Source organism: Ostrea edulis, chromosome 1 (assembly GCF_947568905.1).
Source record: "Ostrea edulis chromosome 1, xbOstEdul1.1, whole genome shotgun sequence".
Classification (NCBI taxonomy): Eukaryota; Metazoa; Mollusca; class Bivalvia; order Ostreida; family Ostreidae; genus Ostrea; species Ostrea edulis.
The window spans coordinates 34,780,709-34,807,595 of record NC_079164.1 but is presented as its reverse complement, the minus strand read 5'-3'; the positions used below and the strand labels follow the sequence as shown (position 1 = coordinate 34,807,595).

General features: G+C 38.8%; 3 protein-coding genes across 11 annotated transcripts in view; 1 reads left to right on the top strand and 2 right to left on the bottom strand.

Annotated features, from left to right (window-relative positions):
* Positions 1–60: 60 nt before the first annotated feature.
* LOC125658540 (uncharacterized) lies at positions 61–7,577 on the bottom strand. Of its 2 annotated transcripts, none has more exons than XM_048889823.2 (4): positions 7,391–7,577; positions 1,882–2,668; positions 1,024–1,747; positions 61–940 (listed from the first exon to the last, which is right to left on the bottom strand). In XM_048889823.2, the coding sequence occupies exons 2-4, from the start codon at positions 2,651–2,653 to the stop codon at positions 223–225; spliced, it is 2,214 nt and encodes a 737-aa protein (XP_048745780.2). In that variant the 5' UTR covers positions 2,654–2,668; positions 7,391–7,577; the 3' UTR covers positions 61–222. The 2 variants fall into 2 exon arrangements, with proteins under 2 accessions (XP_048745780.2, XP_056002801.1); XM_056146826.1 differs by having other exon boundaries at positions 7,283–7,401.
* A 403-nt stretch (positions 7,578–7,980) lies between these two features.
* On the top strand, positions 7,981–11,806 carry LOC125658712 (uncharacterized). 2 transcript variants are annotated; one of them, XM_048890109.2, is made up of 5 exons: positions 8,064–8,242; positions 8,703–8,792; positions 9,257–10,042; positions 10,151–10,880; positions 10,994–11,806. In XM_048890109.2, exons 3-5 carry the CDS (start codon positions 9,268–9,270, stop codon positions 11,691–11,693), a joined length of 2,205 nt encoding a protein of 734 aa, XP_048746066.1. In that variant the 5' UTR covers positions 8,064–8,242; positions 8,703–8,792; positions 9,257–9,267; the 3' UTR covers positions 11,694–11,806. The 2 variants fall into 2 exon arrangements, with proteins under 2 accessions (XP_048746060.1, XP_048746066.1); XM_048890103.2 differs by lacking the exon at positions 8,703–8,792 and having other exon boundaries at positions 7,981–8,242.
* A 2,192-nt stretch (positions 11,807–13,998) lies between these two features.
* The window catches only part of LOC125658551 (uncharacterized), a 64,583-nt gene continuing 51,694 nt past the window's right edge, over positions 13,999–26,887 (bottom strand). For 6 of the 7 annotated variants that reach the window (XM_048889834.2, XM_056146798.1, XM_056146788.1 and 3 more), the window contains 10 exons: positions 26,625–26,825; positions 26,234–26,403; positions 24,193–24,352; positions 23,927–24,010; positions 22,042–22,200; positions 21,006–21,129; positions 19,713–19,855; positions 18,730–18,883; positions 16,633–17,508; positions 13,999–15,082 (listed from right to left, as the gene is read on the bottom strand). In XM_048889834.2, the coding sequence (XP_048745791.2) occupies positions 15,081–15,082; positions 16,633–17,508; positions 18,730–18,883; positions 19,713–19,855; positions 21,006–21,129; positions 22,042–22,200; positions 23,927–24,010; positions 24,193–24,352; positions 26,234–26,403; positions 26,625–26,825 (2,073 nt within the window). In that variant the 3' untranslated portion in view covers positions 13,999–15,080. Of the gene's footprint in view, positions 15,083–16,632; positions 17,509–18,729; positions 18,884–19,712; positions 19,856–21,005; positions 21,328–22,041; positions 22,201–23,926; positions 24,011–24,192; positions 24,353–26,233; positions 26,404–26,624; positions 26,826–26,887 lie in introns of those variants that run through there. The other variant, XM_048890092.2, reaches the window with a different exon arrangement.

Genomic DNA, 26,887 nt, shown 5'->3' with positions numbered 1-26,887 from the left:
CTTAGCGTTGCCTCAAGTTTACGACAGAAAGTGAGGTATCCCTGTTACATCCACATTACGTTTGTTATGATATTTACATTATTTATTGATTCAGTATTTCCCCAACAGAGCAAGTAATTTAACGTTTTTGTAATATAAATAATTATTAAGTAGTGTATCTCATATCGACTTGAAGAAGATTCTAGTCATGTATTCTGAAAGGACAGGTCCATTGCAAACTGTTTATTCCACCGATTCCTGGTTAGTAGTGATTGATTTTAAGTGCGTTTTTCTGCAGATCTTTTTATGTCCCCTACGCCATGCCGACTTCTGGCAGGGGACGGAGCAATACCAAGCCCTGTGACACTGACCACAGGCGGGAAATGGCGTTCTGTTGTCTGCCCTTTTTTTGCACTCCGTGCATGATTCTGGCCCATCTCCTTCAAATTCGCAACGCTTACAGTGGCACCAAAAGTTAAATGACCGGAAAAGCCACGCCCGTCGCAATCTCCTCGGCATGGTGGTATCAATGTATGTCGTAAAAAGTTCATCCCCTTCCTTGACATCAGTTTTAGCAATCACCTTGACCCCACCGTAACCTTCAATCTCAGCATCTCTAACTTCTACGTTGTTGTGACAGGAGTGGTTGAGGCAGGACTGCAGTTGAAACAAGCCACAGTAAGTGTTAAGATGTGGCGCCACCTGCAGGTATTTCAACATTCGTAACCCTCTCGTGTCCTCCGCGTTTAGTTTAGCCACCTGTGTCATGAAGCGGTGGTATGGCGTAATGGGTGAAGAGAATGTCTGGAGGTTACACACAGCTTGGTAGTATCGGCCATTGAATTCGTTGTCGGTGATCTTGTACTGAACGCCGTTACCACAATCTTTGAAGACCTCACGCATGAGGTTCAAAATGGTCGGCATACTCTCAGCCGCGGAAGAGTTACCAAAGGCCATGAATCTAAAGACAAGAAGAAGTCCGATTAATTGTGAAAATCTATTATGTGGGGATTGACTCTGGGAAAAAAGAAGAGGGACACTTACTTTCTGAACGGTCCCCTGGCTTTTGCCCAATGTTCTGCTGTTGGTGTTGTATCGCCATTTTCCTCCATCATGTGTTTTGCTGCCAATATAATGCTGGACCATATTCTTGCAAGAAACAAAGGACTGAAATGAGCATCCCACAAGTTTTTCTTAACGCCATCTTGAGCGAGGCCGTGTCCTAGATTCTGCGATATTTCGTGAAGTGTTTTCGTGGCTTCATTTCTAGAAGGACAAATGAGCTCGTGGTGACTGACCCATGCTTGCTTTCGGCATTCTTCACTGCAATATTTGACTTTCTGACACTTATCACAAGTGACAGATGGAATATCAGGCCAACACTCATTAATCAATTCCTTCAAGTCAAGCTCTAAACTTTCTAAGTTGCTTCCAAAATAGTCGTCTGCTGTGAGGATTGAGGCAGCACAATTGTCACACGACAACATAAAATCATTGCTCTTGTCCATTACCTGACCCATAATCAGCGGCTTTTCCGTGAACAGCTCATCACCTTCTTTGATGGGTTTTACCGTCACGACACACTTCCCAAAGTCTGAAAACTCCACACCGACAGACAGTTCCCTACAGATTGGAGCATATAACCTCTGGACACGTGTTCGCTGGAACAGGACTCTGACACCCTCGTCTTTACTACTCGTAAGTCTTGTAGCTGTCTTGAACCAAAGTTCAGCATGTATTGGCAAGTTTAGATCCTGCATGATTTGGCCTGTAAAATATAAAAGTTGAGGAATCGAAAATTTTCGTTTACACAGATTTGTATCAAATAAAGCCAACTGTATTAAATGATGGAACAAAATATTATTTTCGAAAAAGATAAAGATAGATGATCGCAGAACTTACCACCTAGTCGCCATACTTCCAACCGCCTTTGATTTTTGGGGATTACCCACAAGTCCCTAAGAGCATTGATTTTGTCATCCATAAGGTAGTAGGCCTCAGATCTCAGACGTCTCAATATGGCGTTGCATGGTTCCGTCTCTATGGCGAAGGTAAACTTCTGCGCGGCCTCTTCCAGTTTTCCAGCTACCATCAGATTGTGTGCCTCTATGGCGGCCTCCGCGGCCTGGTCCTTGAATTCGCCGCCATCCTCGTAATCCTTCCACGGAATGGTGTCCTGGATGCTGTACTTGATGTCTAGAATTCCCTGCTCTATCTGTATCAGCTTGTCGTCTCCTGGATACGGATCCTGGGAGCAGAAGTCCACGGCGGAGTAACCCTTGTCCTCATCTTCCCCGCCCTCCAGTTCGTACTCGTCCAGTATGGCACTTTGGAGGTTCCTCAGCCCCTCTATCAAATGCTGGTCAGTGTTGTCCAACTCTACACCGATTTTGTAAAATGCGTATGCGTCGTCAAACATCTGGAGTTGGGTGGCGGCCTTTCCCCCCAGCATGGCGAGCTCCATGCTCCTCTCCTCCATCGATAGAACCTGTTTTGCATCTTGTAGCGCCTCTTCAAACTTTTTACTGTTGAGGTAACATTGCCCTCTTTTAAGGTAGTATTTGGAACACTCGGAATCCCCGGCGATCAGAGATGAATACTTCTCTAAAGCATTGGTGTATTTTCTCGCTTCAAATTCCGAGTTCGCCGATTGCTCTAAGGAATCTTCCGTCATTTTTGCGGAAATTCTCTAAAATAGATAAGATTATTATAATAAGTAAATTTTGAAAATTCACTAACGCTAATCTAAACAAATATGATATAAATTAAAAAAACAAGAGGCACAAGGGCCTAGAATCGCTCTTCTGATAAATTGTACAACCCCACCATTTCTATTCTTAGCCTCTTAGTATTCTAAATCTTTAGTTGAATCCTAAGAATTCAAAAAAAGTAGGTCAATGTGACCTACTTTTTGGTTTACACATTTTGAGAACCCAAGAAATATCAACTGACAAAGTTTGATGATTTTAAGCCAATTAGTATCTGAATATTGAAATATAGCTGTCAAATTCCAATCGTAGGTCATGGCGACCTACTTTTTGGTCAGCGAACTCCGAACATGCAAGACCCATCAACTGACAAAGTTTGATGACTGTAGGTAAAATAGTATCTGAAATATATAAATATAGCCGTCCAATTCCAAAAGTAGGTCAAGTTGACCTACTTTTTGGTCGAAACCCTTCGAACATGCAAGACCCAACAACTGACAAAGTTTGATGACTGTAGGTCAAATAGTATCTGAAATATAGAAATATAGCCGTCAAATTCCAAAAGTAGGTCAAGGTGACCTACTTTTTGGTCGACACACTCCGTAGATTCAAGATGCATCAACTGTCAAAGTTTGATGATTGTAGGTCAATTAGTGACTGAAATATATAAATATAACTGTCAAATGCCAAAAGTAGGTCACAGTGACCTACTTTTTGGTCGATACACTCTGAAGACTCAAGATGCATCAACTGACAAAGTTTGATGATTGTAGGTCAAATAGTGTCTGAAATATAGTAATTTAGCTGTCAAATACCAAAAGTAGGTCACGGTGACCTACTTTTTGGTCGACACAAACCGAAGACTGAAGACGCATCAACTGACAAAGTTTGATGATCCTAGGTTTTACAGTGCCCAAAATATGCATCTAAAATTAAAAATGTGAAATTTGAATATCTGCAAAATTCAAAAAGTAGGTCACTGTGACCTACTTTTTTTTATAAATATGTTTCAAGGCCTCATGATGCATCAACTTACAAGATTTGATGATTCTAAACCTCTCGGTATTTGAAATAACAACTTAAAATATATCTATAAATGATAAGCATAAAATTCAGAAAGTAGGTCACGGTGACCTATTTTTCAGTTGACGCATTTCAAGGTCCCATGATCCACCAACTGACAAGTTTTGATGATCATAGGCTTCAAAGTGTCCAAGATATGCATCAAAATTAATTTTAAAATAAATACCTGCAAAATTCAAAAAGTAGGTCACCGTGACCTACTTTTGAGACATCTTGACACAAGGTCCTAAGATGCATCAACTGTCAAAATTTGATGATCCTAGTCCTTATAATGACTAAAATATCAAAGATTTAAGGAAATATCAATTTAGGTCAACTTTGAAGTGACCTTGAGACCACGCCCTTTGCCCCAGGGTAATGCCTTGAACAATTTTTAATCTACAACATATCCTCATCCTTATGTGTAAGTTTGGTGATAATCTGCCCTGTGGTTCTTGAGAAGAAGATTTTTTTAGCAACCACTACTTTTGTTTGTATTTTCCTGATTATCTCCCCTTGTTAAAGGGTCACATCCCTCTATTCAGTATGTATGAAAGCCCTTGGGCCAATGATACCCTGTAACAAATTTGAAAAAAATTGGCCAAGGGGTTCTTGAGTTATAGCCCTTTTTCTAAAAAGTTTACGCACACCGCACAAATGGCCATAGCATTAGCTCTTTGAGCCTTCGGCTCAGAAGAGCTAAAAACCCACCTAAACATGGCAAGAAAACAAAAAGGTGTGAACGAGACACAAAAAGAATAGATGTGTTACATATAGTAATGATTGATTGACTGATGTTTTCCGCCACACTCAACAATTTTTCAGTTACCTGGTGGCGCTCAGTTTTTATTGGTGGAAGAGAGAACCCAGATACAATGTACCTGGTCTCCACCGATCTTCCGAAAGTAAACTGGGAAACTTTCTCACTTACCGGCGCGAGCGGGATTCGTAGGGTACCTGTAAAGTGCGAAACGAAACGAAATCTACCGAAACGAAACGAAATCTACTGAAACGAAACGAAACCTACCGAAACGAAACAGATTGTATAATCGAACTCTTTAATTATAATAATTAAAAATGGTATCTTAGGCCCCTGTGAAATTTACCACATATAAATAAAATTCGCCTCCTCTTTGATGTAGGCTTTTGGCTTGACTGATACAAAGTTTTAAAAGTTGGAAAGGGGGGAGTGGGGGTAGTAGGCACAAAGTACAATTCCCAAGGAGGCCACCTCAGTGTAGTCATGCTCTGTAATAAATGGTCCAGTATCTTGGAAATTATTGACATGTCCAATCTTATAACATGATGAGTTTAATGGTATATCACAATAAGGGGAAAAAGACGCCCCCAGTTCATCAGCCCTTTCATAAATTATCAGATAGTTGGTGAATTGTTGAAAATCACTCGTGTGAGCATTATATCCTTTGGACCTCTTCTTACAATAGAAATAAAAGCAATCCAAGTAAAACTTTATCAAGTTTGCTGTAAAACTATTTCATATCTAGTTTCTTCGTTACTTACAGTCGTTGTATGGCGAAGAGACATCAAAACCTTTACTAACCATCGTACTAACGGTCAAACAAGAGGCCAATGGGCCACATCGCTCACCTGAGTCACCTTGGTCCATATCAGAAGACTTTCCATATATATTTGCATGTAAAACCGTAGTCCCTATTATGACCCCAAACCTACCCCTGGAGACCATGGTTTTTTGCAAACTTGAATCTACACTATGTCAGAAAGCTTTCATGTAAATGTGAACTTCTTTGGCCTAATGGTTCTTGAGAAGAAGATTTTAAAGATTTTCCCTAAAAATTTGTGTGTAAAACTTTGATCCCCTATTGTGGCCCCATCCTACCCCAGGGGCCATGATTTTAACAAACCTGAATCTGCACTATATCAGAAAGCTTTCATAAAAATCTCACCTTTTCTGGCTCAGTGGTTCTTGGGAAGAAGATTTTTAAAGATTTTTCCTATATATTTGTATGTAAAACTTTGATCCCCTATTGTGGCCCCATCCGACCCCCGGGGGCCATGCTTTTAACAATTTATAATCTGCACTATATCAGGAAGCTTTCATATAAATCTCAATTTTTCTGGCTCAGTGGTTCTTGAGAAGATTTTTAAAGATTTTTCCTATATATTTGTATGTAAAACTATGATCCCCTATTGTGGCCCCATTCAACCCCTGGGGGTCATGATTTTAACAATTTAGAATCTGTACTACCTAATAAAGCTTATCTATAAATTTCATCTTTTCTGGCCCAGAGGTTCTTGAGAAGATTTTTTAATGACCCTACTCTATTTTTACCTTTTCTTGATTATCTCCCCTTGGAAGGTGGCCTGGGCCTTTATTTTAACAATTTAGAATTCCCTTTACCTAAGGATGTTTTGTGCCAACTTTAGTTGAAATTGGCCCATTGGTTTTTGAGAAGTCAAAAATGTTAAAAGTTTACAGACGGACGGACGCCGGAATACGGGTGATCAGAATAGCTCACTTGAGCTTTTAGCTCAGTCAGGTGAGCTAAAAACTATTGTAGAAAATGTTAACTTCCTGTGAGCTAAATCTGGCACTCTAATTTCACAAAGTTAACCATCATTTTTCAGTGAAATATATACAATATGTACATGTAGTTTTTATGATATATTCTGCATGTGTACTTATTTTTGCGTATCTAACATTCAGCACAACCGAAGTTGATGTGTCTACATGTATTTGGCGTTATCATGATTACGCACTTCTACCATGAATGATAATGAGAATTTTCACATTTTGACGCAAGTATGAATTAACACTCTGGTTTCACAATTACAGGCGCTAGAATACGACCCCTACTAAAATAAGTACATATATTTGTCTCAAGATCACAGGTGTTTGAGGACAGGACACAGCACCTCCCCCCCTCCCCCTCCCCCCCCCCCCCCCCCCGAGAATGTTGACCCTGAGCCTCTTGTGACTTTTTTTTTAGTCAATCCTTCGTTTATGACATTTTTTGGTTCAGGGGACAACATTCTCGGGGGGTTAGAGGTACGTGTCAAGCACCTGTGCTCAAGGTAGATAAAAATGTTCCTAACAATCCAAAACTATAATTCACTAGCAATGTGTTGTATAAAATCAACAAAAGTTAGCACTACCGTTATTCTGTCTGTGACTAAAGAGTATATCTCTCGTCTTCATTGACCATAAACTCAGGTGTTAAATATAATTTCACAGAAGAAAGCTTCGTAAACCGTAGTTTACAATTACGAATCTATAGTTTATGAAATGCAAAAATTTGATACCATAACAAATTGCACTTTACTTCAATGAGTGGTGTACGCTTGAGATACTGCCTAAGATAAGCGCCATCTTATTTCTTCAACAAGATAGAAAATTCTGAAAGTGTACGCCCCAAAAGCAAGAAATTCTTACTTTGTGAGGAGTAATCTGTCTACTGTAAACACTAAACTCTCCATAGTCACCATTTTTGTATCATAAATGAATGCACATGTTAAGGAAAACAGGTTAAAACATTAGATAAGTTATATCTTACTGTCGAAAACTGAATTCCTAGGAAACTAGATTCAAGTTGCCTGGTCTATTCACATAATTTTAATTTACTAGTACTCATTTTGTGAACAAAATACAAGTCTATAAATACCTGAAAAACACGTTCTGTTTCCTCCAGTTCAGAAATTACGGAGCAATAACCCCTTGCCTAGATATTCTGATACTATTTATGGCTTGTACGGCCGTAGATGCTCGTCACGCAGCTGCCGAAACATCTGGTAATGGGTACGCTAACTCGCGCGTGCTCCCTCCGCGCGCCAGACAGATGGTCGCATGCCGTGGCCAGAGTATATCGCACAGCAGATACAGTCTGTGATTAATTACGACATTGTAGAAATTCCTTTGACTGACCATTTTAGAAGTAACGTCTGAGTGACCATTGTTTTCACTTGATCACGCTTGTTAATTCTTGAAGTGGAAGACTATATTTAAATACCTGATAGTTAATCATGGCAAATATATACACACACACACACACACACACACACACACACACACACACATATATATATATATATATATATATATATATATATGCTCATTGCTCGGTCTTTACACATCGAAATTTAAAATAAAAGGTTTTTTTAAAAAAGGGCAACATGAAAGTAAAATTTGCGACCTATTTTTAAGTGTTGTAGTTTTTCCGTTTAATTGAATAGTAGTTGCGATTTTTGCATCCCTACTACTAAAGCCGAAGCGACATTCTGGTGATGCGTTATGTTTTCTAGCGGCAGGGGGTGGGGTGGGTGCCATTGATCAGACAGAAGAGTAATTAAACACATGCCGTGGATTATAGTATACGCTAAGACGGAGAGTTTCTCTGTTCCAAAATTAGACATCCACAGCTCAGGCACTCAGCTTACGCTCTCGCACGTGCATCGATAACCCGCGCTCACTGACCAGGAATAGATGTCCAAGGATTCTGTCTAATACCAAAATTCAGGTAATTTAAATTTTTTTTCATTATTAATTATAGGTTTGTTTTTGAAAATTCAAGACAGAAAACTTGTACTAAAGTCTTTTCTTTCGTCCTCTACGCAAACTGTTCTCATTTCCACGACCTTCAGGTGATAAATGAATAAATTACACGGAGTTTCCGTTTACAGAATAACTACCACATTTACAATATATAATTGTTAGCGAAATTTATAATATGTTTGTTTTTGTTTTTGTTTTTTTATAAAATATATGTAGCAATTACCATAAAGATGTGTTCTAGGAAATATTACATTGTAACATACAATGTAGATATGTTTTGTATATATTTTATCATCATGTAGTTTTTGTCGCCGTAAAAAAAAAAAAACATCCAAAAACAATTTAAACAAAACGAAAGGATTGTTTTTTGACGTCAAATATTGCAAGGGTAAACAATGTTATTAGATATAGCTATTTTTATATAGAGTCTGTGTGAAGAACTCCCGTGGAAAGATTCCGACACACGTGTGAATCACAGTGCAGCAGCGCACACGCTACACCATGTAGAATATCTGGTACTAAAGGAATCCAAAGTATCGCTATACATTATTTATGACATCAATTGAGTAACATCCTTAGTGCAAGAGTATGCGACGTTACACTTTTACAAAATACACGTATCATTATGAAATACACGCATGCATGTACAATTACACGAATTTCGTATAGTGCATATAAATGGAATGGAAACGGTCTATCAAGTATCTACATTGAATTATAACGATATCTATATATATATATATATAGAGAGAGAGAGAGAGAGAGAGAGAGAGAGAGAGCACTAAAAACTAACAACACTCAAAGTGACATCCTGAATAAAGGTTAAGTAGATAAGGCTCGTCCCAAAAATTTGACAATTTCATATTGTACGTGTTGTTGGTCATTTTAGTGATCTCTCTCTCTTTCTCTCTCTTTGTACATGTATATATCCAATAATAAAATTCAAGAAACACAAATCTACGAAAACACCTTTATTTAGACTTCAGGTATATGATGGAGTCCACGGACGATGCACACATTGCTTTCCAGAAGTTCTCGTCCGGAGACTACGAGAGCGCTGAATCTGTGTACGCTAAACTGCTGGAAGCGGACAGTCAAAACACGGAATACCTCGCACACAGAGCAGAATGCAATTTCAAACTTTCAAATTTTCAAAATTGTCTAGATGACGTTAAATGTTTGATGTCACTGGATCCAACCAATCATCTGAACATATTCATAACAGGCGGGAGAGCGGCAACAAAACTAGGAAAATATGAAGAGGCGTATCACTGCTACAAGGCTGGGCTGAAAATCGACTCTAAAAACTCGGAAATCACGGAGGACCTCAAAGAACTGCAGAAAATAATAATCAAAGATGTAGAGAAAAAGGCAGCCTCATACGAGGAGAAGGGTTACAAAGCCGTGGACTTTTGTGCACAAGACCCATATCCCGGTGATGTGGACTTATTCAAAATGGAGGTGGAAATTTTGGAAAAGAAGTTTAAAATCAAAAGTGAAGCATTCCCCCAGAAACCATTTAATGATCTCATTCAACAAAAGGTGGCAAGCGCTGCAATGGCGGGGCACAACTGTATGTTGGATCAGAAATGGAAAGAGGCACAGAAATGCTTTACTGTGGCCCTGGAATTGGACCCTAGCAATCACGTGATTCGGCGACTCCGCGCAGAAGCGAGTAACAACCGGGAGGAACTGGCGGCTACACTCCAGGATCTCTGGCTGATTCCGAAAATAAAACGAACACCGGACACATGGAAACTCGGAGGTAGAGATAAACTTTTAGTTCTGTTTTCGTACATAAAATTACTTTGAATTCGGGTGTATATAGATTACACGAGAATAACGATCAGTAACGTATTAACATATATTTCAGGTAAAATTCTGATGAAGTTAGATTTGATAGTTCTTGCTGAATTCTGGTTCCGAAAAGCAACACAAGCAACATCGGGAAAGGACGAAGAGACGAAAATTCTGTTCCAAAAATGTCGAGTCAAGCGATTGTACGGTCCACTGGCAGCTGACTTCCCCATTAAAGTGGACTTTACCGAGTATGGACGGGCGATATACGCCACGGAAGACATCTCGGCGGGCGACATCGTCTTTACTGACGCGCCAATCGTCTTGGGCCAGGTATTCGACACCGTGCATTACAAAACCAGTATTCAGTCATGTGATCACTGCGCCCAGTCACTGCTTTCACCGCAAGAGTATTTCAAGGAGACCTTTTCTACCATGGACACCGAATTGCGAGACATTGTATTCAAATATTGGCCGAACACAACTCCAATTTACTGCAAAAAGTGCAAAGCGGTAAAATACTGCAGCAAGGAATGTAAAGAACAGGCGTGGAATACATACCACGAAATCATATGTCCCTCCAGGTCAAACGCTACAGCGAGACTGCTCAAGATATCACAAAACCTCGGCAAAGAAACAGACGAACACGGCGACACTGTTGAGGTCTGGGATGGGCACTTCAGCCCATTGATCCTTGCTCGGATATGGGCGAGTATTGCTACAGCAGCGAAGTCCATGGCTCGGGAAAGCGGAAATATCATCCCAACCAAAGAACAGTGGGCTGTTGCAAAGAGTCCCTACAGAAAGTAAGGCGACAAATAATGACCAAGTTCATTAATTTTGATATTTGTTTAAAACATTATTTTGTTTAAAGGAATTGTATTGAGGGGGAAATAATTGCGAGAAATTATCGTTTCAGATTTATCGCCTATGGGAATATTTCTGTAGAAAAGGAGCAGAAAGTCATGAAATCTTTATTCAAAGAAATCTTCGCTGATTGTGGAGATGGAGTCAGCTATGAAATTACTGATTCTGAATTCAATGGACGTTATTATCAAGCCGTCTGCAACCTGCAGGTCTTCTCATCACCGTGGACACCATACCATAAATTCCTCGAGGAGCTAGGCTCAACCGAGCAGGAGGAAGACCGCACGCTTAGACTTTTAAAATACTTGAAAGACAAGCCACTTCCATCCAATGTTTGTGGGATGTTTCCTTTACACGCATGCCTGAACCATTCCTGTCTCAACAATGTTGAGGTATCCGACGGTTTGGTTCACGGAAAAGGGGGCGTAACTGTTAGAGCGAAGAGGGATATCCAAAAAGGAGAAGAGATATTCACTACCTACATTGACACGGCCATGCCGCGAAAACTCCGGAGAGCGTGGCTTTACAAGTCCTTCAATTTCTGGTGCAGATGTCTCCGATGTCACGTGGAAGGGGATGACCCAGAAGTCTGTACAAAATGCGGCAAGAAGGCACCAGAAGGAAAGAAGTTCCCCGGATGTGGAAAGTGCATGAAGGCGTGGTACTGCTCCGTGGCTTGTCAGAAGAGTGCGTGGAAATTAGGTCACAAGACGGCATGTACAACAGAACACTCTAAAACCTCATACGGGTGAAATTCAATTTCGTGTACCAGATTGGAAAAAAGATATTATTTTCGATTGATTTTGTTTTTAAAAACTGCTACAGAAATGCGCTGGCAAAAATAAAAGGATATATATAATTCCAACCCAACATTAATGCTCTCCCTCCCCTTAAAACCTTGAAACTAAATAAATACCCTCGAGTTGCTTCGGTATTCCTGCACAAAAACACACACTAGATTTTCGAACAAATGCATATTTTTATGGGAAGTTACAGCCCTCCTCATACATGGTCTCTGATCGATAAGATTTGATTTACATGTACATTAAAAAGGTAAATGGAAGAAATCACATTATATATACGACAAAGAGGTGAATCCCATAGCTATGCATCTTCCCCAACAGCTACAAACAGTACACCAGAATCATATCCTTCAGTCTGGGAATAAAACGCCTTAGTACGAGACATCCATCAGTCATGGTGGCTCAGTGGTAGAGCGTACTTTCCATTATCGGGAGGTCGAGGGTTCCGATTCCACCTCGTACTTGTCCGTGGCAAACCCACTCCGCTTTAGAAGAGACTAGGTTGCTGCGTCAGGGCGGGCGTGACACGATAAAGAACCGTCACTGCTATACAGAACGTCACGCTTAGGTATAAATGTGGCACTCCATTTACATTTGGTGACATCTCAAAATGAGTGAAAAATTGTCGGAGAGAGGTAAAACGTACAAAAACCAAAATTCAACACCAAAATCGAATTGAGCCGAATTCAACATTGAAGTGGGTGCATAGTTTTAACCAAAGAGCAGCCTGGTTACTGTAGAAAGAGGCACAAGTTTTATAAAGTTTATCCTGTTACTATTTATAGGATATCTGATGAATTTAAATATATACAAAAAATTGTACATATATTTCCCCAATAACTATTATTTGGGAAATATCAAAATTCGATGGATTGGCCCCTTCATTTATCTGCATGTAGATCTCACTACTTTAGACACAGACTGATCTTGTCACACATGTTCAATGGCAAGCTAGTGATAAAGAGCTCACTCCCTACACTAGTGTGTACATGGAAGTGTCACAGTATAGACTGGATCAAGTATTAGATCCCCCCCCCCCCAAAAAAAAAAGCACTGCCCTTTCAAAGTTTTAGTTCTCAGTGATTTGAGCCTTTTGCATGACTAACTAATCACGGCAGCTTTGGGACATAGAAGTTTCCCCGACTGTCTATAGAATGTGAAGGAAGTCATCATTATGACAGCAGTCCAAACTGACCAATGCCATCTCCAGCTTTCAGGGATTATTGAATTGAATATTGTTTAACGTCCCTCTCGAGAATATTTCACTCATATGGAGACGTCACCACTGCCTGTGAAGGGCTGCAAAATTTAGGCCTATGCTCGGCGCTTATGGCCTTTGAGCAGGAAGGGGTCTTTATCGTGCCACACCTGCTGTGACACGGGACCTCAGTTTTTGCGGTCTCATCTGAAGGACCGTCCCATTTAGTCGCCTCTTACGACAAGCAAGGGGATACCGAGGACCTATTCTAACCCGGATCCCCACGGGGATGAAAAAGTTCTCGACTGACCGATACCATCTCCAAGCTTTCAGGGATGAAAAAGTCCTCAACTGACGAATGCAATCTCCCAAGCTTTCAGGGATGACTAAGTCCTCAACACAAATGTTTTATATTCAATGGTTTATTGAGTAACTTTAAAAAATATAAAAGCTTTAGGAAATTAGAAATTGCAAAACACACACACAGAGAGAGAGAGAGAGAGAGAGAGAGAGAGAGAGAGAACTAAGTACAAAACATAAATATACAACTTTGTATCAGAACAATGACTAGATAATCTGTAAGAATATACTAATGCTTAAAGTTAACAACTGCTAAAAACCTCAGATTGTTCTCAAATCTGGCAGTGATCATTCTATCTTATCAAATGTAACATCACATGCACTGCAATCACAACCTTTACCATATACATGTATGAACATCATAAGAAATGCAGCAGTTGTTTTTTTGTCACCAGTAATTTGATTTTCTAACAAATACATGTAATTACATCATTTGTTTGAGAGGAATTATTTTTTTTTTAAAAAGTAAAAATTCATAAAAAAAACAAACCAATAAACTATCTAAAACAAGAGGTACTGTGAGCAATGCTCACTAAGAATACCCCCCCCCCCCCCCCCCCCCCCCGCTTACCCCAATCTCCCAAAGGGTGTAGGTAATAGGTAAAACTTCAGTATTATGATCCAAAAGGTATCTAGGAAAACAGCATCTCCATGCGATGAAAAAAGCCATTAAAGAATTTAAATGGAAACCATATTGCTACTTCGATGTCCAGTGCGCATGACCTTTGGACCCCAAAATTGATAGGGAACATCTTCATCCCATGGGTAGTCCATATGTATGATATGGTGACTGTAGGTGGAAAGGATAACGCTTTAGACCCCGGAAACCATATTGCTACTTCGATGTCCAGTGCGCTTGACCTTTGGACCCCAAAATCAATAGGGAACATCTTCATCCCATGGGTAGTCCATATGTATGATATGGTGACTGTAGGTGGAAAGGATAACGCTTTAGAGCCCGGAAACCATATTGCTACTTCGATGTCCAGTGCGATTGACCTTTGACCTTTTGACCCCAAAATCGATAGGGAACATCTTCATCCCATGGGTAGTCCATATGTATGATATGGTTAATGTAGGTGGAAAGGATAACCCTTTAGAGCCCGGAAACCATATTACTACTTCGATGTCCAGTGCGCTTGACCTTTGACCTTTTGACCCCAAAATCAATAGGGAACATCTTCATCCCATGGGTAGTCCATATATATGATATGGTGACGGTAGGTGGAAAGGATAATGCTTTAGAGTCCGGAAACCATTGCGTCTACAGATGGACGGACGGACGGACAGACAGACGGACAACCCGATTCCAGTATACCCCCCCCCACAACTTGTTGCGGGGGGTATAATAATATTTGTTACCCAACATCGGATCTTGGATGTTCTAGCTAATATACCAAAATCAGAATATCAAATGCCAAAAAACTAAAAAACCATAAAAACATTCAGCCATTAAATTCGGGATAATGCTAGTTAGCTGATTCTTTAGTTAAATATACATTTCTTAGTCGGTGGTAAATCTAATTCCTTTCACTTCTCAATCATGATTAGTAATTTAAAAAAAAGCACAAGGAGTCCTCCATAAAACACCCCTTAATCACTTGCTATTACCAGTACTCTAATATCCTTTTCTGTGCTGTTACATGTAGCACAAACTACACTACAAATATACATCTGAAGAAGTTTCATCCTATCCCATCATACTGGTTCCAACCAGTATCTGCTGGTTTTAGTGAACACCGGTATTCCCTTTTGGATTTTTCCTCTATATCCGTAAATCCTACAAAACAAGAGATGTGATGCATCAGTGCCTCTACATGCATGAAGTACCAGAATCATACACCTTTAGGTTACTGTAAATGTGCATTTTTACATGCTGTACTTATTTCTGAAAAGTCTACAGTCACATAAAACTTGTGTATTTTCATACCAGCAAACTTTATCTATGTAAGCTATTTTCATGAAAGTTATTTGCAACCCAGTGGAATTTCAAACCCGCAGAGAAAAACAAATATGGTAAACCGCGAACTTATGACTCTGTGGAATTAAATAAGTCTACAGTAATTGTTGTCTTACAGAGTACATACATGTAAACAATGTAACAGGTCACATGACCCTCAATGGTCACCTGACTACCACACAACAAGTTAAGCATAAAACAGTTCTCTGTTCAACTGTTGCTTGTTGCCTAGTGATCCACATAGTCTTACCCCAGGGCTTGAACCCCCACCCTGGGGCTTGAATCCCTGTCCCAGGACCAATGAATTAACAATTTTGGTTGACTTCTCCATGCTCATTACAAATAAGTATCCAATTCATGTTTGAGAAGTTCAGGAGTAAAGAGGATTTCTTAAAATTGCAGTGGATTAGATTCTTTGGAGGTTTCAGCCCCACATACAAAACCTTGAAGAAACAGGGACCTTGAAATTCTCATTCTGTGTCACCCTATAGAAAAAGATGCTATTAAAATAAAATTAGTTCAGGAGTTGCGGAGAATAAGAAAATGTTTAAAAGCTGATGTGTTGATGTAGACAAGAAAGAGGGATATTAAATAGGCCACCTGATTGACTTGTACGACCTTATATAAGTGAATATCGGTATCTCAAACACCCCTCTTACATATGTATGTGAAAGTCAATGACCATCAGGCTGCATTCTCTATACATGATTTAAAGTACTCCTGATATTTTGAATACTGTAATCTCGAATATTATACCCTGCTTAGGTCAAAGTGTCTGCAATGTTCCAACACATATCCTCACACACGGCCATTCACAACTACTGTCAATTAACCCTCATCTTATCTGATGTATCCAAGTCGGAAAAATACATGGTGCGAAAAGAAAACCTGTACGCATTTTTCCGTATAAGGTCACTAACTGTGTAACTAAAAATATGGCTTACATAAAATTAGCTTACATAGTTTAGGTCTGCTACTATGAAATTACACAAAATTCCTATGACAGTGCACTTAGCATGAACATTAAAGTACTGTGCATAAAAAAGTATGTTTACTGTAGACTGTAGTGAAAATCGGTGATAAGGAAACTTTTCATGGTCCATGGACTTTCACTTCACAATGTACCATATATTAAGTGGAATTTACAACAAGACACAAATTTAGCGATTTTCCCATAAAAATAGGTATATCTATTTAGCGAGGGTGAATTTTAGCTACTTTATAATTCCAGAAAAGATAACTATTACCTCCGATAAGTAATAAATTCTTAGAGATATTCAATTTTAGCGATCTTAACAACCTCGCTAATAATGCCGAAGTTAAATTCTTGCTTTAAATTCTGCTTATACAGTATTGAGGTAAGCACTCACATTTTTTAGGCTTTTTGTCTGCAGTTTTAAGGACACCCTTTCTCCCTGCTGTAAGCTGGCTGCTACTGTAGGGTGTGCTATTCTGCCCCCTGAACTGTGGGGTAAGGTTGTACAGTGTGTTACCCTGCCTCCTGGCTTGTGGGGCAAGGCTGTTTTGTTGGGGCGTCTGCCCTCTGGAATGAGGATTTGTGCTGCTGCAGTGAGGAACTGGCTGAGAGGCAGACAACTGACGTTCAGGCGAACTCACTTTATCAGCTAAACTCTTTAACTTTTTCATGAATGCAGAGTGCTTCATGCTTTTTGCTGAAGCAGTTTGCTGGCTGTGAGACGATCCACTTGAAAATTGACAAGCATTTGGTGGAAGTATGGAAGATGACCCTGTGCGAGCTGTTCCATTTGGTGGAAGTATGGAAGATGACTCTGTGCAAGCTGTTCTATTTGGTGGAAGTATGGAAGATGACTCTGTGCGAGCTGTTCTATTTGGTGGAAGTATAGAAGATGACTCTGTGTGAGCTGTTCTATTTGGTGGAGGTATGAAAGATGATGCTGTGAAAGCTGTTTTATTTGGTGGAAGTGTGGAAGATAACATTGTGAGAGCTATTCTATTTGGTTGACATGTGGAAGATGCAATGGTGCATGCTGTTCCAGTACCGACTATGATGAACTTCTTGGGGGCAATTGGTAGACGTGTGGGGGATGCAGCACTATGAGGTGAACCACCATTATTGTCAGAGATGGCCTGAGGAGATAGATTTGATGGCAATATGGAAACAAGCCCTCTATGAGTTGATCCATAAATGCCTGCGGAAGTCAACTGCTCTAAACTTGATGGATGTGTGGTGCTGGGCATCAATCTTTGAATGGCTATCCTTGGAGCTGAATCAAAAAGAAATTATGTTAATAGAGCATTTGTATACAACTGGTAGCTTTTGACAGCCAAGAACTCTAAAATGGAAAGAAGGCAAATGACAATTTCACTCAATACATAGGAATTTAAGGCCACATCAAATCGATTCTCAGACACACCCCCCCCTCCCCCCAAATCGGCCGCTGACACGAGTTTATTACCGCGCTGGAAAAAAATAGCCGCCGCCCATATTTGATCCGTCAAAATAAAATTAGTGTTTTGGCGCCAAAATCATAAAGTGCCTTGCTGAATAAGACGTGCTGCTTAGTTGATGTAAACAATATGGCGACAGAAACAGTTCTTGTCAGCATCGAGATTATTTTTAACTCAAAACAGATTGTTCCATGGACAATTATACCGGTAGACTCGTCCTTGACAGTTGATACACTTTGCAAGAAACTTCTGGGCGGTGAATTTACAGAAATTGAAACCGTGAAGGAACAAATTGATAAAAGCAAGGCCGAGTTGAAGTACGACATTTTCGTAGGTCGAAACAAAACAGCTGACAGCGATAAGGTTTTTTCAGCAGTTTATACATTTTATTTACAAATGACCATGCCAAACATTTACAGGAAGTAGTTTTTGGTATACTTGAATAAAATGATAAAAAACATACTATTTTGTATTCACTTTATTTGCATAAGATCTACAATATAAAAGCATGACATACATATAAAACAAGACAAGAAACAGAATGAGAAGAAGCTATACGGTGTTGAATACCATTTGTAAAACTCTAACTTTATTCACAACACAAAAAAACCACAGACAAAAAATCCCTACACCTTTGTGACATGGAGATAAACTGAAAAACTAAACCCCCTACCTACCTATTTTTTGAAAAACAATTGTCTGAGAACCAGAGAATTGATTTGATGTGGCCTAATCATACCCTTCTGAAATCTGGGTTTGTAAACATACATACATAAATACCAAGGATAACCCAAGAAAGCTCGAAAGCTTATTTCCAATGGGGTCCTTTGATGCACCGATGTTGGCGCTAAGGGGTCAGTTATGTGGGAGGAAACTGGAGTACCCAGAGGAAACCCATGTCCGAGCGGGCGACCGCCATACCCTCTCACATACAACCACTGCCGATCACGGGGATCGAATTCGGGTCACAGCGGTGAGATGCAAGAGCGCTACCTCTGCGCTACTCGGACACCATTTTAATGATTCATGTTATTTACCTGTCCTTTCTTGCTTGACCGCTGGCACAGTAAATGGCTGCCCCACACTTGGCTCTGACTTAATGCTGGACAGTAAATCGGAGACCTGAGGTAAACCCACTTCCTCCAGAACAAAATTTTGTGGTAATGCTGATGAGCCAATTCTCTGGGTGACCTATTAAAGGAAATGCTTTAAAAACCTTTACACCATAGAGAATATCAGAAAAACTACAATTGTAGCATTCTATTTTCAAATATTTTCCTGTTTTGGAAACACTTCAATAAAACAAACCCCAACATCATATTCAAGAATTTACTTATCACTAACAGAGACCAAGGAAAATTTTTCACTTTACTTCAAAAGCTGAAATTCAATACAACTGGAAATAATTGGGATTATCTTTATGGTTGAAAGATTTTCTCTATTTCCTGGGGATGTACACTTACACACAGATCAGTGATTCTAAATCTCAAACTACGACTAGATGATTTTCTATCAGGGTTATCATACAGATCAGTGATTCTAAATCTCAAACTACGACTAGATGATTTTCTATCATACAGATCAATGATTCTAAATCTCAAACTACGGCTAGATGATTTTCTATCATACAGATCAGTGATTCTAAATCTCAAACTACGGCTAGATGATCTTCTATCAGGGTTATCAATTTGTGGGATCATTTTATTCCTAAAATCCACAATATTGGATCCAAAGAGAAAAATAAGAATTTCACATTTTATTCGTGAGAACCTCAAATTCACGAGAATGTATTGACGTGACAGTCTAAATTAATAAAATATAAATATATTTTTATAATAATTAAAAAATTTTTTTGGCATTATAAGCAAGGGTGTTGAGATCGCTAAAATTGAATATTGCCCACAATTTATTTTGTATTGAAGTAACAGTTATCTTTCTTGGAATCATAACTTGTGCTTGAAATAAAGTTGTTTTACAGTGCTGGTAGAGAGGTTTACAATACTAGTATAAGAGTCTGAACCTGTTGCCCTTGGCCCTGCGTTGTGTTGCTGGAAGGTTGGTCTGTACCACTGGCACTAGACGTGGCCGGAATCTCGGTAACAGGTGCCCTCACATTGGCCTCCTCCAGTATGGTACTCACTTCCTGTGACAGCTCTCTAACGCCTACAACAAAATATCCATTTCTGAGTGGCTTCTGAATGAGATGTGTTTGTGTGACGTAATGTCCCAAAGTTGTTGCCACATTTTCTGACATCGGAACATGATATTGACTTTTTATCATAATCTTTGTAACCTTTGACCTTGACTTTTAAAATAATCTTTGTAACCTTTGACCCTGTCTTTTCAGTTCACAAAACATGAGGTAAACTGAACAAGAGTTGTAGGAAGACAATATCAGCAAGTGTAATTCTACTTTTTCTAATCCCCTTGGTTAAAAAATTATAGCCAAGGAGAAGTTTTTTTAAAACTAGGTCAAAGTCCCAAGATCATTAGGTCAAAAGTCTTGGTGCCAAATGAAAGGCCTGGTCATGAGGAATCTATATGTGAAATATTACCAGTAAAGCCCTACCCCTTTGGTTCAAAACATGTAGTCAAGTATACATTTTTAAAATTTACATCAGTCCAAGGTCAAGATCACTTAGCCAAGAGTCTTGGTACCAAAAGTGAGAAATCTATATCTATATACTGCAGATTGATGAGTTTATTAATAATCCAAATGCTGCAACCTTTTCTGTTTCTTTCTCTCCCCCCTTTCTCTCTCTCTCTCTTCTATCCTTTGAAGAGATACCCCTTCTATGTTCAAAACACACAGCCAAGGTTTTAAGTTTTTAAAAAATAGGTCAAAGTCCAAGGTCACTATGTCACAAGTCTTGGCATCAAATGAAAAGCCTGGTCTTGAGGCATATATGTAAATTATAAAAGTCCTGTCCCCCTTGGTTGAAAAAATAAACCAAGATTAAAAGTTTTTGAAAACTAGGTCAAAGTCCAAGGTCAATACATAAAAACTCTTGGTACCAAATAAAAGGCCTGGTCATGAAGCATCTATATATGAAATATCAAAGCCCTACCCTTCTTGATTGATAAGATATTGTCAAGGTTAATTTTTTCCCTTTTAAAGCGTGACACTGACGGTGCCAACACCAGGGTTGTGATATCAGCTCTCCAGACAGTTGTCCCGGTGAGCCAATAAAAACAAAGTGTTCACAATCATCAGGACATAGCATTCAAGATGGAGAATTATCATACAGGTGTTGGATAAAAGTAACAGAGTGTGAATGTATATACAGATAATGGTAATGCCAAGACCACTTACAAGGCAGGAGCTGATCTCTGAGCTGAAGACATGTTCCAGGGGCTTCCCACAGGGGCTCAAACGCCAACTGCACAGTACTGCTTAGACTGTAGCACACTCGCTGTACAACTGTCATCACATCCACCTACATATACAACACAGTACTGCTTAGACTGTAGCTCACTCGCTGTACAACTGTCATTACATCCACCTACATATACAACACAGTACTGCTTAGACTGTAGCTCACTCGCTGTACAACTGTCATTACATCCACCTACATATACAACACAGTACTACTTTGACTGTAGCACACTCGCTGTACATCTGTCATCACATCCACCTACATATACAACATAGTTTTATATCTGTGGGGAGCTTAAAAAAGATTGATTGAATATTGTTTAACCACACGCAATCGACATATCAAGCAGAGGTGCTTCTAAATGGTAGGGGTCTAATTATCATATCAAACTTTTTGCCGAAAATTGCAAGCTGGTAAAAAAAAAAACCCTGATGGCGGCATGATATATCTTGTGAATAATTTGTTTCTAGGAAGACAATTTTTCTATTATAGGTATTCAAAACGTAAAGTGCCTATGTGTTTAACATCCCGCTCGAGAATATTTCACCCGTATTATTCACTGCTGGTGAAGGGCTGTACAATTTAGGCCTATGCTCGGCGCTTATGGCCTTTGAGCAGGGAGGGATCTTTATCGTGCCACACCTGCTGTGACACGGGACCTCGGTTTTTGCGGTCTCATCCGAAAGACCGCCCCATTTAGTCTCTTCTTATGACAAGCAAGGGGTACTGAGGACCTACTCTTACCCAGATCCTCATGGGATGAAAAAATAGACTGTTTTCCAGTAAATAACTAATGTGACAAAGAATATGACCAAGCATGCAAAATCATCTGCATTAACTATCATAATATAACTTTACAGAGGCATAAATCAAGTGAAAAATACCAGATAAATCTTCAGTTAAAGTCTGCTCCAACACCGATAAAAATAAGTTGAAATACATATTTTACATAAAGTTCAGTATACAGCATACTTTGATTTGCTCCAATGCCTGTAATAGTGCGCGTGAGGCATCATCAAACATGTAAAATCTTCCCGTGTCAATGCCAGCAGCTAATCCTGTCTTCATTCGATCGTACATCCCTGGCCCTGTTTCAGCAGCACAAGCGTTGTAGGTTGGAGCAAGATTTTCCTGAAATAAAACACACAGTACAAGTTTATCGTGTATATATATTATAAATGCTGGGGTACTATTTACACACAGTACAAGTTTATCGTGTATATAGATTATGAATGCTGTGGTACTATTTACATGCAGTACAAATTTATTGTGTATATAGATTATGAATGATGGGGTACTATTTACACACAGTACAAGTTTATCGTGTATATAGATTATGAGTGCTGGGGTACTATTTACATGCAGTACAAATTTATCGTGTATATAGATTATGAATGCTGGGGTACTATTTACATACAGTACAAATTTATCGTGTATATAGATTATGAATGCTGGGGTACTATTTACATACAGTACAAATTTATCGTGTATATAGATTATGAATGCTGTGGTACTATTTACAAATTGAGTATTGCATAAATATCAATAGTAGTTGATGATCCCCCATTCTATCATTACTAGGGATGTTGATGAGTACCTTTTATGAACTTATAATGCTGTGGAATCATCATTATGGGGCTTGGAGTCAATGTTTGAGGGTAAACAAAGTTTTTTACTGGTTTGTGGGGACATGATTTTGTGGGAAACCAAAGTTTTACTTTGTGAGGGATGTAATTTTGTGCGTAACCAAAGTTTTACTGGTTTGCAGGAACATAACTTTGGACATAATGGGGACAGAATTTTAACTTCAACTTGAAAACGAATCTATGCAAACTGGTCATTTGACACTTAGAGGGAAATTGCCGAGAAATCTTTTGCAGTTAAAGCGCTCTTTGTCATGCTGGACTGAAGCTTGATAATAGTTGTAACTGTGCAATTATGATGTTACACTGCATATATTATATTGTATATATGTTATAATAATAATCAATAACAAGGAATTAATCACCCCCCTCCAAATAATAGTGTGACCAAAAAAATAGCATTGTCTACACAGATACACTGCACCTAATGTGATGGGGATGAACATTTTTCAAGCTTTGAATAAGGAACTTTACATTGTGTCAATAGATGTAAATTTGTGGGTAAGGGCTACCCAGAAAATCCACTGACCAACCCCCCACAAACACTGATAATTCAACAGTATCCAAAGTTTATTTAGTCCCTAGACAAAATATGTTATTTTACTGATTTAGTAACTTATATGTAATATACAATAATTATTAATGTTCTCATCACAGTGCCTGGTATTTGATTACACAATACGACAGTAAGGAGATTACGGCCTCTAATCTCTAAATACTTTACATTGTAGTAACGTAATTATGACATTCAATCTCATTGTTATTAGTCATATGCAGAAGCGAAATTAGATAGTGGAAGTAGATGATAGGGAAGCATGAAAGTCACTCATCTTTGTTTACCTGTACTATAACAGACTTCAGAACTCTGTTGGCAGTGTACCTGTATTACAGATGTCAGAACTCTGTGGGAAGTTTACCTGTATTACAGGTGTCAGAACTCTGTGGGCAGTTTAAATGTATTACAGGTGTCAGAACTCTGTTGGCAGTTTACCTGGACTATAAGTGTCAAAATTCTGTGGGCAGTTTACCTGTATTACAGACGTCAGAACTCTGTTGGCAGTTTACCTGTATTACAGACGTCAGAACTCTGTGGGCAGTTTACCGGTACTACAGATGTCAGAACTCTGTTGGCAGTTTACCTGGACTATAGGTGTCAGAACTCTGTTGGCAGTTTACCTGGACTATAGGTGTCAGAACTCTGTGGGCAGTTTTACCTGGACTATAGGTGTTAGAACTCGATTGGCATCCCTCTGTCTCTCTGTAACAAATTCCTTCAGTCCAGCCACCATTTCTGACAACTAAAATAAAAATCAGGAAATGCTAATTTAGTTAATGTTTAAGGTGTCCATTTCAATTTGTTGCAACTTCAGCGATGGACAGAATTAATTAAAATGTCCAATCAAAGTGAAACATATCTTATTCTTGAGCAAAATATGTTCAGCATAAATCTGGCTGTTATTGTAAAGTGTTGGCTGTTAACCTGGTGAGCAGCATTGTCCAGTATGTAGGTGAGAAGTCTCTGGGTGCTGCTGGGCTGGATTCCGTGGACGTGGAGCTCCTGACTAAGGTCAAGGACAAACTGCTTCAGCACACTAAGCACTGCTGCCTTAAACTTATCAAAGTATGCCCAGAGAAGTCCACTAAAACATAACCATATATCATTTAATCTCATATAAATAGTCCACTAAAACATAACCACATATCATTTAATCTCATATAAACAGTCCACTAAAACATAACCACATATCATTTAATCTCATATAAATAGTCCACATAACCACATATCATTTAATCTCATATAAATAGTCCACTAAAACATAACCACATATCATTTAATCTCATATACATAGTCCACTAAAACATAACCACATATCATTTAATCTCATATACATAGTCCACTAAAACATAACCACATATCATTTAATCTCATATACATAGTCCACTAAAACATAACCTAATATCATTTAATCTCATATAAATAGTCCACTAAAACATAACCACATATCATTTAATCTCATATACATAGTCCACTAAAACATAACCTAATATCATTTAATCTCATATACATAGTCCACTAAAACATAACCTAATATCATTTAATCTCATATACATAGTCCACTAAAACATAACCACATATCATTTAATCTCATATAAATAGTCCACTAAAACATAACCTAATATCATTTAATCTCATATAAATAGTCCACTAAAACATAACCACATATCATTTAATCTCATATACATAGTCCACTAAAACATAACCATATATCATTTAATCTCATATACATAGTCCACTAAAACATAACCACATATCATTTAATCTCATATACATAGTCCACTAAAACATAACCACATATCATTTAATCTCATATAAATAGTCCACTAAAACATAACCACATATCATTTAATCTCATATAAATGTACATTTATGTAGGTCAGGAAGTTCTAGAAAATTACAAAAGATAGGTATTCCTTGAGGAGTCACATTTGTGAGACAGAAGACTTTGCCATTCAGAGTTTAAATCGCTTTGTTTAAAATTTATTACATCCAATGAAGTCACTGCATTTGTGTCATCAGGTGAAAAGTGGTGTAGATTCATTTTTTATACGAGTATGGCAATATGACTCGTGTACGTCAAATTGTGTGAACATGAATTTGTGTGTGGTCTGTTAATCAAGAGTTCTTACATGTATTTTAACAACAGAACAAGAGGTACTGTGAGCAATGCTCACTAAGAATACCCCCACTTACCCTAATCTCCCAAAGGGTGTTGTTAATAGGTATAAATTACCTCTTTCCCGAGTGTAAAGATATGGCATGCCTTTGTAGAAGAAAGTGGAAGATATAGTCCAAACACAAATCCATGGCATAAACCTATAATTTTGACTTTGAGATCAAAGGTCATGAATGTACATGACACATAGTCTCATGGTGATACACCCATGTCTTATGGTATGACTATGTCAAAACCTATAATAAATTTTGACCTTGAGGTAGTCGACACATCGTCTCATGGTGATACACTCATGTGTCAAATATGATATGCCTATGTCAAAGAACAAAGAAGTCATGGCCCTGACACGAATCCATTGTAAAAACCTGTAATTTTGACCTTGAGGTCAAGTTCATATGGAGGTCATGAAGGTACATGACACATCGTCTCATAGTGATACACTCATGTGTCAAATATGGTAGGCCTATGTCAAAGAACAAAGAAGTTATGGCCCGGACACAAATCCATTGTAAAAAACCTTTAATTTTGACCTTGAGGTCAAGGTCATATAGAGGTCATGAAGGTACTTGACAACATTGTCTCATGGTGATCTACCTGTGTGCCAAATATGGTATGCCTAAGTCAAAGAACAAAGAAGTTATGGCCAGGACACAAATCTGCACAGACAGATGGACGGACGGACAGACAGACGGACAGACAGAGTGATTTCTATATACCCCCCCCCCCCCCCCCCCAGAACTTCGTTCGGAGGGTATAACTAGTTAAATGAATAACATCTTTCCTTACCTGAAGACTTTGTCCCAGACGATGCTAATGCTGGTGTACATTGGTTCCGTCAGGTCCTGGTTGAAATTGACATTTCCATATGATGGCGACGTGAACACCCCCTGTCTCCGTACAGTGGCACGGTATGTACACCAGTGCAAGCCTCCAGCCTGCTTGTTTTCTTTATTCACCTGAATCATTTTTGTGAATTTTTTTCTCTCTTACAAATCATTGTACAAGTTTCAAATATCATGAAATCTGCCAAGAATAATACCATGTACAAAAGTTTTTGATTTTTCCTTACATAAAATCCCTTCAATTCTGTGATTATCAAGCATATTTTCAAGATAATTCACAATCTCTCAAATAAGTAGACATGCAATATTTCTTCAAATGTTAAATGACTCGTTACCGAAGCACTCCATTTGGCTGCCTGTTCGTTGGCTCTTGCTGTTGCTGTGGTGATGCCCTCTCCTAGTTTAGGCCTGATTTGATTGGATAATGCACTTTCCATATCTGACATCAATCGTTCAATCATTGAATCAAACTTTTGCAGCAGTGATTGCAATCTTTGCTTTATGGCACTTCGAGACTTGATTTGGTCACCCTTTGTCTAATGTTAAACAGGCAACAAGATTCAGATCTAAATACTGTAGTTTGTAATTTTCATCAACA